The following is a 19,217-nucleotide window of genomic DNA, read 5'->3' as shown; positions in this document are numbered from 1 at the left end:
GTATACAATGAGGTCTCACCTTAATCAAATTACGTTAAATAAATTGATAAAATAATTTCAATAATTGTGAGGATTTGGGTCGTTATTTCACTCTGACTAATTCGATTGCTCCTCAGCTTCGAGTCAATCGTGTTATTCCTCTCATGAACATGACAAGTAGAAGTAGTTTCCCATTTGTACGACACCGATTGGGCCACTTCTCCAACATAATAAGAGAAACTGACTGTGTATTTGGCCAATTGCGAAGCGTCTGACTGTCACTGCACCAATCGTAGTTCACTCCACATAGCCCATTGAAAGGTGTAAATTTCTCGCTTGCATTTCTGCAACCGGTCGACAGTGTAGGCAGTCTGTTGAGAAGCTTACCATTTTTTGATAAACAAACCGCTTGCTTGGTTGCAGGTCGCCTGTGCAGCTCGAGACCAAAAAGAATGTAACACGTTCGAAGTCTTGCATGCGATTTTATACCAGCCAGGATAGCTAGTTAGCTTCAAGTTAACGTTAGAGTTTTCCTCCTGAAATGACAAAAAGAAACGAATCTTATTTTCACCATTCTACCAGCTAGCTAACGGTAACTAACTAGCTACGCGTCTGCGACCAATTTTTAGGTAACGTCCAATAAATAACTGTAAAAGCTGGTAACATAAATAGTATAAAGCTAAATAGATCTGTTTAAACTTCAGCTGACTGGTTGTCTTCAACACTGCGAAAATTATCGCGTACATTAGCTGGAATCATTTGATATTCCAGAGACAGCTAACATTGCCTCGCTATCCTAGCAGTCTTCGGTAATCGTTTTACTTTTATTTCATTGACAAAAAGTCTGAGTACACGAGCAGAACAATTTATAGGTTACCAGCCGTTTCTGCCTGAGAATATCTTGTTTACTGAACTGCCTGAGTGATTGGCTACCTAGCCGGCTAGCCTGCTAACCACTCAGTCGAAGGAACCTGGCAATAGGTTGCTGCTAGCTCTCTGTCACTAGCTAACGTTACTCATTTGACAGTTCACCTAGGCTACCTAGCTGAGAAGAGCCAGCTTATATCAGTTGAAACGGTTTAAGTCTAACGTTAGTGAGCAAAGACTACTAAAACTACTTCAAGGAAGTTACTTTGGAACAACTATTCAAAATAGATTTAACTTGGATATGAACATTTCCTTTTTTCCAGGCACATAAGCTTGTCGTCGTCTTTTTTATCTTCCAAATCGCCAAATTTCCTCTTAAAGAGCTAACATTGTAGTGCAGTGGTTAGGTCTTGGTAACACTGTAAGGAATAATAGTTGAATGGGAATTTGTTCAGTTAAAAAGGGCATTCCCGTAGCAATCACTTCAAACCAGCAGAAGCTCCTAGGGAAGCGAATCAGCTAGCTTGTTATTAGCTACTTAATTTGACCGTGCTGTTTTCCTTATAAGCTGAAGCAACACATTGAAAACCCTGCTTGGTAGGCTTGAGACTGTATCTCGAAGCTTACATATCTATCACTTGTCACTGTGTGGCAGAAATAATAGAAAACATTTTATTTGTAATCCCCTCTAAGCGGAAACAGAGTGGCGAAAAAGCACAGTTGTTTTCTCAATTCTGACCCGGATTGTCATTTTATCGGTGTTATTGTTGAAAATGGCGGCGATTGGAATGGTGCAGATGTTGATCGAAGCTGCAGAATATCTTGATCGCAGAGAGAGAGGTACAGTAACTTACATACATTTTGCATGTTGTGTGTTTGATTATTGCTCATGTTGATCTCAAAATTATGGACCGAACAGCTCAGATAAACTGTATGTCTGCCAGCCATGAAACGACTCGTGTCACTCAAAAGAAGATTAATGTTAGACTGTCCTGCACTTTTTTTCTGTTTCAAACCCTTAAAACCATCAAGCTTTAGCAAGTAGTAATAACAATGTTTAGAATACACCCCCCTGAGCAGAGAGGCTACCAGCATTACATCCACCATCAACCGTGTTTTTCTGCAGGGGATTCTAACATGTTGTTTTGCTCAGCTTTCAAATCTTTTTCCAATTCATGAGTGATGCTCTTGCAATAAGTACAATAGAGAAAGATGGATGTGTAATGCTTTTCTTAGTTATTCATATTCAAATCCTGTTGCAACCTCTGTTTATTTTTTCCTGGACGAGACTAGCGCATCCCCCTCCCCTCAATCTGTTGTGGTTTGGCTGGCTAGCGGGTTTACTCCAGTTCATATGACATCATTGACTCGTGAACCATATATTCCCTTAAAATGTGTTATTATATGTATCTAGCAAGAGTGAACCTTTGAGTATAATTGTATTCGAATTGCATGTAGAGTTCATGTGTTCAGTGCACAATGCAAAGCCATCAGGATCTAATGCTGCTTTCCACCCTGCTGTTTTCCTTTGCAGAAGCAGAACATGGCTATGCCTCTATGTTACCCTTCACCAGCAACAAAGACAGGGACAATCTAAAGAGGAAAAATAAAAGCAAGAAAAACAACAGCAGCAGGTACTTTGACCTAATTATGCAATGACAAGCTGGGGGTTTCTTTGGAAATTCTCCTCCCCCCTCAGCACACTACAGTGACAGAATATCATACAACATTCCGAAGATGAGAGGTTCAGCTGGGCAACACCTATGTGCCGGATATGCACCGCACTTTGTTTGTGCAATGCATGGTTTAAGCGCAGTGTCCTTTCTCACAAGTATTCTGTAATGGTGGATCTGTGTAGGCAGTGTGGCACCCTCCATGGGCTTGATTTTCTGTGTTTACTGGTCTGCTTGAATGGGCAGTACCCCAAAAAGCTTGTACTTAGTAAAAGTTATCAGGTTTCATGTGTGAATAAGCACAGCTGAAAATAACTGTATTCATATAATACTATCAATTTTACTGAGTGAGTTACAGTGAGTCATCCCTGCTACAGAAAAAATAGTATTGGCAAGAAAAGTATCGCAAACCCAAAGTGTCAAGATGACTTCAGAGAGCTTATTGCCAGAGTGAAGGCCTCTTGAGAGTGTATGTGCCTCAAAGGACAGTGTTGTCGGCTGTTATCCAGATTAGGAAGATACCTAGCGGTGAAAGCAGCCACCATCATAATCTGTGTCAGGGTGTCTCTGTGCCCTGTAACTCTAGATAACTGGATATTAAACCTAAACCAGGGTGAAGGAGGGGTCGACCCTATTTATGTCTGGGCAGTATCCAAGGTACCCTCCTCTGTCTTTTGAACAAATCCAGTTTGGGTCGCTCAGTGAAGTCGTTCTTGCTCTTTATGAGATTGTGCCCAGTTTTTTCTTTGGGAGTTCTCAGATATGTTTGGGACTTTGTTTCTGACCTTTAGTAAAGGGCCTTAACTGGCTCAAGTTGAGGTTGCGTGTGCTTCGCTGTCTTTCCAGTAAAACTCTGCATGTGTTGCAGACCCCAGCTCTGTCCAGGTTTGTAATTATCAGCATTCTGGCCAGCATCCCATGGATAGAGTGACAAACCACCAGTTCTCCTTCTAATGGCAGCTCTCCTCAAGATGAATGTGGCGTTAGCCTAGTAAAGCTTAAGTGTAATGCCAAAATCTAACCCTCTAAGGATTACAGTATAGTCATTTCTTCATTTTGTTGTATGTTGAAAAAATTGTAGCCAGATATTGTATTTTATCAAAACGTTCATTAGCACTGTTTTTTGGCCCACAAACTTAACCAGTAGGTTGATCTCCGTTTTGCATGGTTGGCCTATGATGGACTTTCTTGTAATAAGGGGATCTGTTCCCCAGCATTTTGTTTGTAGACCTTTGTCATATGTAGGGCAGCCCCAATGGAAGACAGGTTACTGGTAGCTGCTGTATTAGAGCCTGCAGTCCTAGCTGGTTTTGTCTCCCTGTGGCTGGATGGGGGAAGGGATGTGTGTTAGTTGTAGTGCTTTCCCAGTCCCCTCCCCCTCTCTTCTGCACTCCACCAGCAGACCCAGGCCCACCAACGCTCCAGCTTCTTCATTATTGAGATGAGGTCCTCCTCCTCCTCCTCCTCCTCTGTTTCCCTCTCTTCTAGCCTGTACATTCAGGCATGCAGTCAAAGAGGGTCTCATAAAATCCCATTTAACTGTAGGAATCCAATACACATCTGTACTGAGAGTGCTGATTGGGCTAAAGCTGTAGGTATAGCCTAAATAAGAATGAATACTATGCAACATGACTGTTCTATGTGAAAGATCTCATTACCCTGTCCACGTAGTCCAGTAAAAATAAAACTGTCTAATTTCTTACTTTGCAGAAATGACTATGGCCGAGGTATTGGCAGCTAGCAATAACATAAAATATACATCACAGAAACTAGGAAGTGATGTGTGATATTGATCCACATGGCAGACACACTTTGTACAAAATGTACTTGTATGGCACGAATCAAATATTGAGCTGATTTTTTTTTCAATGCTACAGACCAGCTGTTTTATTTAATCCTGGCTTTCCTGTTCAGTTATTGTATTCAGGTGTCGTACACTCAGTTCTTTGTTGTTGACACATTGAAAGATGTAAGATCTTATATGAATAAAAATGTTGTTGCCGTCACACTAGATATGCAAAGACTACTTGTTTTAAAATCCCCTACTGCGTAGAGCTCCAGTTCAAAATGGTGTGTTGAAGAAGATGATCCTCCATGAAAAATGACTTGGGCATATCATGCACTGTCTGGACCAGTAAAATGGCAACCAGGTCTGAGGGACTGTACTCCCCTGACCAACCAAGATCTCAGATTTTGTCAGTGTATTTACACACATTATAGCTTTCCCAACCCCATGCTAATATTACAGAGCAGCATAGAAAGGTGAGAATTGAAGATGACTACGTTGACTTGCAGACTTCTGGTGGTGATGGCTGATACGCATCATCAGCTCTCGCCTTCAGGCGTTCCCCAGGGCTGCATCCTGAGACTCCTTCCTCCTTTAATCTCTGTACACACATGACTGTGTGGCAAGCTAATACGACCATTTCTACTCTCAGAGTTGCTTACCATGCCGCTGTGGAAGGCATTGTCCCCAATGGTGATAGGAATTTCAGGATGTTGTTTATTTAGAGGGTATTCCTGTGAAGGGAGTGGGCTGTTTCCAATACCTACGAATCTAACTGACAGGATTAAACAGACACTGCTCTGCACACAAGCACAAGATTGCTCATCGCTCTCGGTGGAGCTTCTCCCCCCAGGTCAAATGGATCCTAAGTAAGGATGTAGCCAAGGACCCCAAAAATGACCCCTGATCAACGCACACAAGCCATTTAATTCCATTTAACTCTGCAGTACCTTGATCTACCACTAGAATTCACAGGCACAGCAGAACAAATGACATTACAGCGGGGAAAATAAGTATTGAACACGTCAACATTTTTTTCAGTAAGTATACTTCCAGTGAATTTTTCACCGGACATTAGTATTAACTTAGGTAATCCACACATATATAAAAATCCAAACATCAATGTCTAAAAGTAGAGTTATGAGTAAAAAAGTGGAATGGCACAGGGAAAAAGTATTGAACACGCTAAGAAAAAGCAGTAAACAAAGTCAAGGAATGGCAACGAACGAACTGGAATTTATCAGTAATTAGAGAAATTATCCCTCCTATCTGTGCAAATTGATATAAGCTGGGTTAGTACATACTGGTGGGCTATAAAAAGTTTTTTTGTTACCAAGGTGTCACACAAGAAACATTTCATGATGGGTAAAAGCAAAGAGCCCTTCCAAGACCTTTGCAACCTTATTGTTGCAAAACATATCAATGGAACTGGTTACAGATGCACTTCAAAACTTCTGAATCATCCAGCAAGCAGTATTGGAGCCATTATCTGCAAGTGGAAGGAACATCACTGCATCATCAACTGGTCATGCACAGGATCTCCTTGCAGGATTTCTGATCAGGAAGTCAGAAGGATAGTCAGTAGAGTAGCCCAAGATCCAAAGACCACTCAGAGAAAGCTCCAGAAAGACTTGGAGGCAGCAGGTACAATTGTTACAGAGAAAATACATAGGTAATACATTCCACCCCCATGGCCTCTATGCACGCTCATCCCGCATGACTCTATTGCTGAAGAGAAACATGTCAAACCTCGTTGAAAGTTTGCTACACAACATTTGGACAATCCTATGAAATACTGAGAGAATGTATTCTGGTCTGGTGAGAGCAAAATTGAACTTTTTGGATGTCTACATACACACCATATTTGGAGGAGAAATGGCACTGTGCATCACCCTAAAAATACCATACCAACAATGAGGTTTGGAGGTTGTGGCATCATGGTGTGGGCTGCTTTTATCTCATGGTACTAGCAGACTTCATCAGTTGAAGGAATGATGAATAGAGTCATTTTGTTCCGAGAGAATCTTTACATCCACCAGGATGATGAGGATGAGACATGGCTAGACCTTCCAGCAGGACAATGATCCAAACCATTCAGCAAAGGAAACTCAATTGGTTTCAGAGAAGGGAAATCTAGGCCCTGACTTCAATTCAATTGAACAGTTTTGGGCGTTAACTAAAGATCTGGATTCACAAGAGGGACCCCTGGAATCTTCAATATTAAAGGACTATCTGTTTATAAGAATGGGCCAAAATTAGCCAGAATACTGTGACTGATTAGTTTTCGTCATACAGGAAATGCCTTGAAGTGGTCATTACGAATAAAGGCTTTTCCACAAAGTATTTAAGAAATTTCAGCAGGCGTGTTCAATACTTTTTTCCTGTGTCATTCCACTTTATTACACATAACTCTACCTATGGACTTTAATGTTTGGATTTTTTTATATGGGTGGATTACTATTATTAATAGTAATGTCTGGTGAAAATTTCATGCAAATAGCCTCATTGTAAGTATACTTACTGAAAAAAATGTTGATGTGTTCAATACTTATTTTCCCCGCTGTATATGTTGTAGTGATAAGTTAGAACATAATATGCACATCCTCATACTCTATAGATTTGTATAGTTGTTGCAAAATACCCATCCCCTATCTGTGCATTATGTACACACACAGCCTTGTAAACACTTGCAGTCTGTCTAGCCTGTCCGGTAGGCAAGCATTTCACTGCAAGTTGCATGTACATACACTTTAAGAGTAGTAAATCAAAACCCTGAACTTGAACTGACTTCAGAGGTAACGGACTCTCCTTTACACCTCTCTCAAAGTAAAGTCCAGGGTTAGCTGATCTTCCTCCAACCCTTCATTGGGCAATCCAAATCAGGCTAGTTATTCCTTGTATACCACAGCACGTCTAAACTAGCTTGTGTTAAGCCAGAGTTAATCTCGAGTAAATTACTTAGAGCATGATACAGTGCATAAAATATAACATAAAAAAACATAGAGCATAAAATATAACATAAAAATGATAAGGGACAAGATCGTGGAAAAAAAAAAGGTTTTCTTTATTTTTGTATAATGCTTATCATTGTGACCTACTGTTGATGCGTCAACGCATGCCAGTGGGTGTTCCCGACGGTAGCTATGCAAATGACTTGAAGTCTAACCGTAATTTGATTGGTTGGTGCCAGCCGTCGATTGGCTTGATTGGCCGGTGCCGTCTGTCGGTGCAGCAACAGCTGAACTTCTCAACGCGAGCGACGGGAGAAACGCGACGCAACGGACCCACAATTCAGTTCGGCAACGGATGACGTGAGCCCATGTAAAGTGAATGGGATGTGTCTCCAGCAACGCAACTCACGCAGCTGTGTGTAGGAGCCATTAGGGTGGGGAGCAGTGGTCCTGCAGTGAACATGGTAGTCATCTGGCCTGTTGTCACTGCTGTCCCCGTCCCCTCCCCTTTTACAGATAGATAGATAGAGACTTTATTGATCCTCAAGGGGAAATTCTTTCTATCTACAGTACAGTATGTCTCCGGTTGGAGACACACGCTTACCCAACCCGAGCAGGAGACCACGGACTGGATGGGGCCCCTCTGCCTCTCTTTGCATTCCTCAGCCACATGGCAAACCTGTTGCTCACCCCCCCCCATGCATATTTACCTCCATGTTGCCACTGCTGAACCAGTAAGCCAGGCCCACCGGCCTCTGTGCTGGGTGCCTATGGGGGCATGTTGCCCCCCCGTCCGTGGGGCCAGGGTGATTTATCTGAGAGCGGACTCGACACGAGTCCAGTAGTAGAGCGCAGAGATCGGGTATTTTTGGAGTGGGGGGGTCACTGGACAGGCTGGAGCGAGAGAGAGGGTGTCCGGGTCTGGAGGTGTGGGGGTCTCTTGGACGCTTGCTACGCAGTTCTTTTCCTTGCTGCAGTGATGTGATGTCTACCGATGTAAAGTAGAGAGAGTATGTAAAGTTGAGAGAGTGAAGAGACTCACTCTTTATTGTGGAGGATTCAAACCATATATGTCCCCCCACACACACACACACACCTCAGTCTGAGGGCCGTATTCATTCTGGGGTGGTGGCCAGGCAGGCATAGTCGTAGTCCTAGTACGTGCCTCACAGCTATCTTGTAGCCAAGCCATCTCGGTCCTGTGTTTTTAGTTACTGTTGCTAAGTTTACCCCCTGGGTCTCTGTGTGCATATATTTGTGTGTGAAACAGAGAAGGAAGGTATAGAAAGTCCATGTGTGCATAAAAGGGAGCTGTAAAGAGAGAAAGTGAGTGAATGTATATGATATGGAGATAACGCACAGTATACATACAGTACATGTGGGATCAATGGGGATCAATAAAGTATCTATCTATCTATCTATCATGTTCATATGCATATGAGGGATGACATATCAACAATGCGTAGATGTTGTAAGGGATGTTTAGAATTCAGATGTTTCCATTTTCAAATACAGACTAGTACCTACTACGGCTGTAGCCATCTACTTGAATGTCATCCTGTTTTATTTTTAGAGCCCCCAGTCAGACTGCTTATTAGCACGTAAACCATGACACTGCTATTGAATAATATTTTATTTACAGTTGTGAGAATAGGTTTACAAACCCATGCTAAAGTTGACTAAAAAGAGGAATAAAAAAATCATCTTTTGGAAATTGATCTTAATGCCTTAATTTAAAAAAATAGGAAAAATCTATCCTTTAAGCCAAGGACACCAATTTTATTTGTGAAATGAATAATGTATCTTAAATAAATAAATGTTTTTCCTTAAAATACAGGGGGCATAAGTATACACACCCATGCATGGTTTTATTTCAGTTAGCCCTATAGCTGGTTTGATTGGGATTGAGGATCTTATGGAAGGTACCCCATGCCAATCGTGAGATATGGTGAAGGGTGTGATGATGTGGGGCTATTTTAGTTCCAAAGGCCAAGGGAACTTTATCAGGATGCATAGTATCCTGGATCCATGAGATAACTGGCCTTTAAAAATAAAAATCTGCCTGCTATGGGAATTTAACATAAGGGTGTGTATACTTATGCCCCTGTGTTTTTAGGAAGAACATTTATTTATTTATTTATTCAATTTCCAAAATACCTTTTTTTTTTTTTTTTTTTTATTCCTCTTTTTAGTTAACTTTAGCACGGGGTGTAAACTTTGTAACGTGACAAGCTTCAATCGAACTGCAAATAAACAGTTTGTGTGTGTAATGGGGTGGCATGTATGAAAAGGAGATTGCGAAGAGTGTGTGTGTGTGTGTGTGTGTGACAGAGAGATAGAGGGAGAAAGAGAGTGAGATGTGAGTGTGTGTTTGCAGGCATGGCTGAGTGCCCTCTTCATTTCTTCTTAAAAATACCCCTGACCGACCGTCTCTGTGCGCCTCGCTCATTTAATGCTCTCTCGCTCCACGCTGAGCCTCCTCCGTCTCCACTCCCACACACTCACATCCCAGCTCCAACTGCCCTCAGTACACACACACACACACACACACACACACACACACACACACACACACACACACACACACACACAGACACTCTTACTCTCTATATCTCTCTAAACTGCAGGTCTCTTCTGTCTGAACTCCCACACATGGACACACACACACACGCTCACACACACACGTTTGTTAGAGCAGTCTGTAATACACATACATGTACACACAGATACATGTTGTACTTTGTTACCTCTTCACTCATCCTGCAGTCCACTGAAGAACCGGAGGGGGAGGGGGGGAGTGGATCTGAATTAATCTCTAGCATGGCGCTAGGCTCTGATTCATTCACCTTAGTGAGATTCTAACTTCTGCTCTCTCTCCTTCCCTCTCCCTCTCTCTCCCCACAGATCGACACATAATGAGATGGAGAAGAACAGGTAGGACACAGCCACGTGTGTGTGTGTGTGTATGTGTGTGTGTGTGTGTGTGTGTGTGTCTGCTTGTCTCGTTAGACTACATATCTTTTCCTGTGTCCACTCTAGTGAGGCTATGACATCATTAAAAACTGTGGTATGGATTGTATGTCTTGGTGTGTAAAGGGTTGATTCGGGCTGAATGAAAAGTTAATGAATATTTTGTAATGTAAAACAACAGTTTTGCTGCCTCATCTCTCTGCTACTTCTACTTGAGCCAAAATAATATGATCAAAAAAGCATTCATCAAATTGTGATGAGTAAGTTATTATGAGGAATGAGTGTACAAATAACAGGTAAATGCCACACTTTGTAAATAATGATATTACATCATTAATATGACGAATATGATTAATGGTGACGAGGAAGGATAGTATTAACTGAGTATCTTGGCGTGAACAGAAACAGTAACAGTGTGGGTTTTTTGCAGCGAGGTGTTCCATTTCTGGCAGTGGCAGCACTAATGATCAGGGCTGCCCCCCTCTGTCCCTTTCCTCTCCTCTGTTCCTCTCTCCTCTTTTCCTCTCTCCTCTGTTCCTCTCCCTCTGTTCCTTTTCTCCTCTCCTCTCCCACCTCTGCCCTGTTCCTCTCTTTACTCCTCTCCTCTCCCACCTCTCCTCTGTTCCTCTCCTCTTTTCTTCTCCTCTGTTCCTCTCCTCTCCACTCCTCTTCTCTCTTCTCCTCTCCCACCTCTCTTTTGTTCTTCTCCTCTCTTCTCCTCTGTTACTCTTCACTCCTCTCCTCTCTTCTCCTCTCCCACCTCTCTTTTCTTCCTCTCCTCTCCTCTGTCCCTCTCCTCTCCTCCCTCTCTTGGCCCATGTGTAGCCCTGCTCAGCTGGGCTCAGCCAGCAGACAGCCTGAATAATACATGCTAGCAGCAGCACGGCAGAGTGTGTCTGCAGCCCTTGCACACAGGTTCATCCGTGCCACACACACACACACACACACACACACACACACACACCCACTTAAACACAGACATGCATGGCTACACACTGTCACACATGCAAATGTACAGGACACCCGGGTCGATACATGTACACAGTTGCATGTATTTGTGCAGATAGTTTTCACACAGGCACAGCATACAAACACACACTTACACTTACACTTATACTTATACTTATACTAACAATGCATGGCAGCTAGCTTTACACACCGCCCTCCTGTCATCTTCCTTTGCCAGCCATCAAAAGGCTTAGTGATGCCTGCCCCTATCCATCTGCTGCTGCTGCCCGCCTGTCTGCCTGCCTGCCTGAACGCCCATCATATCTTAGACCCCTCTCTATGGAGTGTGTGGGAGACCAAAACAAACACAATGGCCTGAACTCAAACCCACACAAATAAAGTGGTGGATTGCACACACTCTTGCATGCACGGTACATCAGCTGTTTGACATGGAGCATTTCAGAAGACTGTGATGATAAATTGCTATACACCCAATTTTGAGCATAGTTTAAATATGAAATGCACCAATATGGAATTTTTATGCAGATGACTACAAGTGACTAGTTGTCTGTTATGGCTTTCTTTGGCACTGTTAAAAAGTTGCCATCCATATTATGTGTGGTGAAGGTTACATATGGAGCCATGCATTTATTTATTTAATTTAACAAATAAATAGTTCTTTAGGATTCACCATGTAAATAACATAAAGTCCTTAAAGGGGAAACATAAAGTACTTAAAGGGTTTCCGACGAAAAAACAAAAACAATCGGTTTTACCAAGCTCAAGTGGTTGCAGCCAGGCAGCTACAGCGCTACACTCCGGGGCCGTGAACATGGTGGCTCAGGAATATGCTCGAGCTAGGTTAAAATTGACAGTACTCGGTGACCTGGCGAAACGGAGATCTATGTGAAAAATCGCTGGATTTCCCTTTTAACATAATCATGAATGCATGTGTGCCGAGTGTATGCATTTTTACTTACTGTCTTATAGGAGATTACACTGCATAAGAAATAATGAACACCATATATTTTACTTGCTGGCACATCCTCACAAAATGTCTTTCTAAACGAGCATAGAAGTTGTTTTATCAGCTGCCAAATGACATGTAAATGCGGGAATTTTGCCTTCTGTGATGGGCAATTTTATAGAGCTGAAATTATGATTTAAACTCCACCGAAAGCTGTTGTTAAAATGAACCTAGTTGTACTCTGGAAAATGTTCACTAGTACAGTTCCATTTGAAACTTTTAATTGGTTGATATATTAATTCAGATTGAGTTGAGCAATCAGAGACTCCCTACCCTTTCACTGTTAATGTGGATGGTCACTGTTGTGTCACAATCATTCAGCCTCAACTGCATACACTCCTGGCAGGCTATTTCAGCCTTTTACAGTACAGCCTGTGTATTAAGATTCTACAAAACATCACTACATGTGCTACTTTTCTGCCTTAATATTGTGCCAGTCCTCTTTCTACTTGGCTCTAGCTTGATTCCCCACTTTTATAAATATGTAATAGTATTGTTCAGTGAATAATGCATCGACCACTGATATTCATGCACCTCTAGTAATTGCATATCAGACCTTCATGCTCTACTTTACTCGTCCCCCATGAGGGGTCCCCCTGAAGAGCATGGAGGCTCAGGTTCATTAACACGGCAGACGTTAAGGTTAAGACATTCGTTTCCATGGCCCAACCGTGCACAGTGTTAAGGGAAAGAGTTTTACACCTGAGGGCCTTGTGGACAGGTGCTTAGTTCTGCCCCTGGATATCTACGCTCTTGCATGTTTCAGCCTCAACTCAAATGCCACATACCTAGCTGCTTATTCAAATACTAGTGCAGAATGTGACCAACAAGGATGTGGGGCTTCATGCATTGACTAAAAGGACTGCACACGTGCAGCAGCTAGACTGAGATTTGAACATTCTAAGGACTTCAGACAGAATTTGAGACATTCTCTGCTTGCTTTAGATGCAGCACAATGAGCCCCAGGCCCTGTCTAACGACTCAATGCATTATGTATATTTGGTCTGAAAAAAAAAGAAAAGCCCAGTCTGCTTGGATGCCCTTAGTCACCAGAGACCAGACTAGGTTGGTGTTGGTTGTAACCAGAACCCCCCAGGGCCGCAGACCTTGCCCGGTAGGGTGGTCCTTATATGGGGTAAAAAAAATTTTTTTGGAAATGTTTAACTCACCCCCTAAATGTGTTAGGATATCAATAAAAACACACTGTGCAAAAATTTAAATTGTTCCCACAATATCTAGAGGTTGCTCAAGGCCTAGGAATCGCTAATTTTTGCAGAAATTGTACCATTTAAGAACACAAAAAAAAATTAAAATGCAATATTATGTTTAATAACACAGGCACTGTCGTAGTGTGGTAAACAACATACAACATCAAAATCATAGAAAGAAAGAAACAAACAATCAAACCAAAATCACTTGTCATGCTTGTATGACGTAATGACAGAATGTTGAACTCTACTATAGTATAGTATCATCATATTGTACAGTTGTACACCTGAGATGTCCATTTTCACTCTGGGCCAGAGGAAAGTCTCTATCTTCTGGATTCTTGAGATGAATGAGTGCATCCTGAAATGCAATATCAAACAGGTCTCCTAACTGGTCTACAAAGGCCTCTACATTGGACTGCTGAGTCTTGGAAGTTCTCTTGGCATTTTTCTTGGCTTCTGCCATTTGTCTTGAAGTGTTTCCAGTTGTTTTATGGCATGATGTTGGGGACGAACGGGAATCCTAGCCTTGTCCTAGAATACCAAGACTTCTTTTATCACCGCTGTTGCACTTTCATGAAGTTTTTTTTCAATGTTTTATGTGATACCCTTGGGTCTGGCCCTTGAGTCGTGGATCTGCTCGAGGTTTCTTCCTGTATGTATCTTCAATTCTAGGGAGTTTTTCCTCACCCCTGTTACTCATGGGCTCTCTTTAAATGTTTAACACTCTGTAAAGCGTCATGACGCATGAGTAATGTTTTGCCGCTCTATAAGTGAAATAAAATTGAAATTGATATTACAACACACATGAAACCTGCTTCTTGGAGGGTAACTTTATTCCAGTTATTTCAGTCTCTTCTGATCCGAAAGTAACCATATATAGCGGACTTGCTTCGTGTTGCTTCAGCCATTGTCTCAGTGTATATTGTCTACTGTGCTTCATTCACATTGAAGTTCTTGCTTTGAAAGACATATCACAACCAAAACAGGAGTTGCTATGAAAATTGCTCACAACACCATATTATTGGGAAATACCGGAATCAGCAGATGAGATCAGCAAATCATCATTGTAAATTTGCATGGACAATATGGAATTCCCATTTTAAGATTCATTAGGTGATGTAGGTAAAACCACCACATGTGGTCACCAATAATCAATACACATTGTCATTTATTGCATGGTCAAATAAGTCCATTGCTGTCATAAGCATATATTATTAAACAATTATACATGCTAGCACAATGTATCACATAAGACGCGAAAAATCCCAAATATATGCACATTGCACAATATGTGTTAAACTTCAAAGGTCTTGAGCAACCTCTAAATATTGATTAATATTGATAAACATTTGCACAATTGTTTTTTTTATTTATTCAAACATATTTGTGGGGTGAGAGCATGAACTTTTAAAAGTTGAAAAATAAGGACCACCTTATTGCCCGGCTTACTCTCAATTCTAGGGGCCAAGTCAATTACCCAGAAGTCAAAGTGACAGAGGGCAGGTGATGAAGGGAAGCCTACACTCGAATGTATAGCCATAGTCCAGATCACGGTTCTGTTGTGGTGGCCTAACTTTTGCAAAGTTAGCTTGAGGGTATGGCCACCAATGTTTGAAAGGTAGTTAAATCTCAGTGGTCAATGATGGGCATCCCAAATCGATTATACCCCCAGTATGGCTGAATATGTTAAGAGTTGTCTACTGTATGGTAACATTTTGTCTTAGCTAAGAGCATTTATCTTAGCTCAGAGCAGAGAATCAACTGCTATGTTAAATGGCGCATCCCTCCCATTTTCTCTGTCTCTGTCTGTCTCTCCCCCTTCTCATTCTGTCTCTGATCTGTGTATGCCAGACATACTGTAGTCGCGTGTGTCTGTGGGCGGATGGGACAGCCTGCAGTTTTTCTGTGTTTAACAAACACTAGGCTCCTAAGCCCTGTTATATCAGCCGTTCAGTGAAGTTGTCAGCAGTAAAGTTATGTAAAGCCTGTCTGGTGCCCTTTGGAAAGCAAGACAGGAGAGGACGGGGTGGAAACCTTCACCCCTTGCTCTTCGCTGCATTGCTCTTGGAGTGTGTTTGCGTGCCTTTGAATGAGGGTCAGGATTGAGTGAGTGACAGTAGTGTGTGTGTGTGTGTGTGTGTGTGTGTGTGTGTGTGTGTGCTTGTGAACAAGAGGCTGTGACCAAATTTGTGTGTGTGTGAGAGAGAGAGGGGGGTGGAGAGAGAAAGAGAGATGGATGGAGAGGGAGAGAACAAGGGACAGAGAATGGCGTTTGTGTGTGTTTATGTGTACTGTATTCTTCAGGTCTGTTGATCTTTACTGCCAGCCAACTTTCAAATCCATCAGTCTGGCTTTCTCACGCAGTTTCATATGCGCACACACACACACACACTCACACACTCACCTTCATTTATTTCTACTGTTGAGGGCCACCTTTCCTCTCTTGTGCTCCTGTCCTGTCATTTTGACTGGCCTTGAGCTGGACATGTCACCTGACCATAGTGTAGAGTCAGCAGAAGGTTGAACTCAAGAACAGCCAAGTGCCAATTCACACCCAAGTAAAACTTCATTTTCACACATGACTGGTATCAATTCACCGTTCACGTGAATTGATACCAATCATACCGATACTGAACACTCCCTCGGAAGACACATACAGTTTTTGCATACAAAGACACATGAAAGTTGCTTTCAATCTCACCCGAAACACACTGCCCTGAGCCACTCTTCAGTGTTGTGATTCATATATAGAGAGCGAAACTACTGTTTGTTCTGCATGGAGTGTACACACATACGCACGCACAGGCGCATACGCCGCACGCACGCACACACGCTCGCAGGCACTAAAAGCGAGAGGCTATGACCCCCCGCCTCCGTGCGTATACAGTGGACCCAGTGCTGTACTTTGGGGCGGTTGCATAACAGGCGTCATGTGATTACTGCCACCCACCACACCCCTAGCAGCTGCCAAAACCGTCAGCATAGACAGCACTGACGGAGAGAGACACTGAGCACAAGAGAGAGAGAGAGAGAGAGAGAGAGGGAGAGATAAAAGGTAGAAGCATAGAGCCATAGAGTGGTGCCACAAATAGAAACAAAAATGATTGGCAGCGTCTGACGTGAACCTCTCATTTAACTGAATAAATTGGTCACAGGAAAATGATGAGGGTATACTGTTGTCTGTGAGTGTGTGTGGTTGGCCTGTCTGCTTGTCTGTCTGTCTTTATGTATGTCTGGGGTATTCATTTCAACTCTGCTAATCTGTTTCTGTCTCAGGCGGGCACACTTACGGCTGTGTTTGGAACGCTTAAAATCACTCGTACCCCTGGGACCAGACTCCAACAGGCATACCACTCTCAGCCTGCTGATGAAGGCCAAGGAACACATAAAGGTGTGTTAAATTGTGTGTGCTTACAAGCACGAGCCTGTCAGCGGCCTGTTTGTAGATCAAGGCCGCAATAAAAAGCTGTACGTGTCAGTGGGTGGGAAAAGTCTGTTTACCTGATGTATGCTTGTGTTGCAGAGATTGCTTTTAGACGTTATTCAAAGCCTTAGCCCAATCCCTCTGATGGTCATTTTCTGAATCAGACATATACCACATATACCTGTTTGTGCTTGCATGGGTGGGTGTGTTCTGCTTTCATATATACATTTGTGTGTGTGTGTGTGTGTGTGTGTGTGTGTGTAGCGGTTGGAGGAGGGCGAGCGGAAGGCGCAGCACGCCATCGAGCACCTGCAGAGGGAACAGCGGCACCTGAGACGCCGGCTGGAGCAGCTGGGGGTGGAGCGCACGCGCATGGACAGCACAGGCTCCACTGTGTCCTCAGACAAATCAGACTCCGAACAGGGTACACACACACACACACACACACACACACACACACACAAATGTACAGACACCAGGGGATCCACGGTCTTCAGACAGGGAAGGATCACACAGACCAAGCGTAAACATGCATAATGCACACACACACACACACACACACACACATACACATAGACCTTAATGTATAGACAGCATGAGCTCCGCTGTCAGTTTGTTTAAAACAGACTCTTACCAAGGTACACACACAGGCAATGTGGGCTCCACCATTTCCTTAGGAAAAAGAGACCAGGGTAAACACACGCATACACACACATACATACATCTGGACACACAAATGTGCATTCATTCATTTGCATGAACATGGACAGCACCATCCTGTCAGCTCTGTCATGTCAGACAAGGCACACAGAGATATAGTTCAGCTAGGCAGCGTGATTATTGTCGTCAGCTCAGACAAATGAGCCCCTGATAAGGCTAAAGACATACGCACAGACACACCCCCCCTGATTTTAACCTTTAACTTGACACAGGCTAATCCCAGTGCAGTGCAGTACAATAGTGCCGTGTGCTACTGTCCTCTTGAACGTTATCAGACATCTAGTGTTCTAGGTCAAACTCTTGGAGTGAAAAAACTGTGAGTTGCTCTTAAGGCTGCACTGGTTATGCGTCACTTATAATATTTTTTTTATGTGTTGACTTACTGTGCCGTTCTCTGTCTACTTCTGAGACATACGCCGTGTGTCTGAGTCCTTTAATTCCTGTTCAAATAGTGTCACAAAGGCCACAATGAGAACGGCCACATAGTTATGTTACCCATTTTATGTCAGCCGAGATTCAGTCATGCACTGAATTCCTTCCCTAAGTATGACCGGCTGCCTGTGATTTATTTCTGTTTTTGTCTAAGTTTTTTATTGTAAGGATAACAAATGTGAAATCCCAAGTGCTCTGTTGATTACATTTCTGTTGTGAAAAACCCTGGTCTGGTCTGGCCCTTTAGCCTACTTTTCTGTATGCATTTCATCAGAACAGCTCAAAATTCTAGGAATACTTAAGCTGCCAGCATAGTTTAGTGTATATAGAGTAAACTTAGCACAGGTTACAAAGGCATTAACAACATTTGGCCTTTAAGATATCAGCCATTGACACAAAGCCTATGCAATCGAACTAAAATTACGTCCTAAAATCACACATAATAGGTGGTGTTTGTTATAATAATGGCAATATATTTGAGTTTCCTTGATAGAAAGGTAATGCTTGTTGATGTACATGTATGTTAACTCCTTTGTGTGTGCGTTACAGAGGAGCTCGTGTGGATGTGGATGTGGACGTGGATGTGGATGTGGAGGGTACTGACTGCCTGCTGGGCGACCTGGAGTGGAGCAGCTCCAGCGTGAGCGACTGGGACGAGCGGGCGAGCTGGCGCAGTAGCGGCAGCGACGAGGGCTACTCCAGCGCCAGCCTGCGTCGCCTGGCAACCCCTCAGGAGAACAGCCCCAAGAGCCCTGTGCTGGGCAGCCTTTAGGGGCGCGTCAGAGCATCTCTGATGCCCCACACTTACAGCCCCCCCCCCCCCTCCCCCCCCAATCCTGCCCATTTGCGCACACACACACACACACACACACACACACACACACCCACCTACCCCCCGAAGGCCCGATCCCTACTCCTGTACGCCGCCTCATGCACTTCACTCGCTCAGCTTCACTCAGCCCTTACAGCTGCTGCCAATGCCAACAACCTGTCAATCAGTCCAAGGTGCCCCCGCCCTGCCCACATGCCCACATGCCTACATGCCTAGCAGAACTCGCTGCCACCCGTCACCATCAGAGCCAGAGCACACCATCAGTCTCGTGTGTTTGTGTGGGACCTTATCACCTCCGTCCCAGCCAGACGCCTTGAGTGCTAGGAGTTAGCTCCTCCTGGTCAGAGCAGAGTTGTTTTTGAAGATTCAGCTACTCCTGTGTTGTTTCCCAGCCAGT

At 43.3% G+C, this 19,217-nt stretch overlaps 1 protein-coding gene across 5 annotated transcripts; it reads left to right on the top strand.

Annotated features, from left to right (window-relative positions):
* Positions 1-324: 324 nt before the first annotated feature.
* mxd1 (MAX dimerization protein 1) lies at positions 325-18,819 on the top strand. Of its 5 annotated transcripts, none has more exons than XM_048242484.1 (7): positions 325-571; positions 1,540-1,686; positions 2,381-2,480; positions 10,161-10,190; positions 16,689-16,803; positions 17,101-17,260; positions 18,538-18,819. In XM_048242484.1, the coding sequence occupies exons 2-7, from the start codon at positions 1,620-1,622 to the stop codon at positions 18,630-18,632; spliced, it is 567 nt and encodes a 188-aa protein (XP_048098441.1). In that variant the 5' UTR covers positions 325-571; positions 1,540-1,619; the 3' UTR covers positions 18,633-18,819. The 5 variants fall into 5 exon arrangements, with proteins under 5 accessions (XP_048098441.1, XP_048098440.1, XP_048098439.1 ...); XM_048242483.1 differs by having other exon boundaries at positions 325-608; XM_048242482.1 differs by having other exon boundaries at positions 325-1,443.
* Positions 18,820-19,217: the final 398 nt, after the last annotated feature.

Source organism: Alosa alosa, chromosome 5, assembly GCF_017589495.1.
Source record: "Alosa alosa isolate M-15738 ecotype Scorff River chromosome 5, AALO_Geno_1.1, whole genome shotgun sequence".
In the NCBI taxonomy this organism is placed as follows: domain Eukaryota; kingdom Metazoa; phylum Chordata; class Actinopteri; order Clupeiformes; family Clupeidae; genus Alosa; species Alosa alosa.
Note: the sequence above shows the minus strand (reverse complement) of the source record. Positions and strands in the feature narration are given on the sequence as shown.

Coding starts and splice junctions, on each gene's coding strand:
- mxd1 (XM_048242485.1), top strand. CDS start 1,620: ATGGCGGCGATTGGAATGGTGCAGATGTTGATCGAAGCTGCAGAATAT. Junction 1,687..2,380: donor TCTTGATCGCAGAGAGAGAG/GTACAGTAACTT, acceptor TTTCCTTTGCAG/AAGCAGAACATGGCTATGCC. Junction 2,481..10,160: donor AAGAAAAACAACAGCAGCAG/GTACTTTGACCT, acceptor CTCTCCCCACAG/ATCGACACATAATGAGATGG.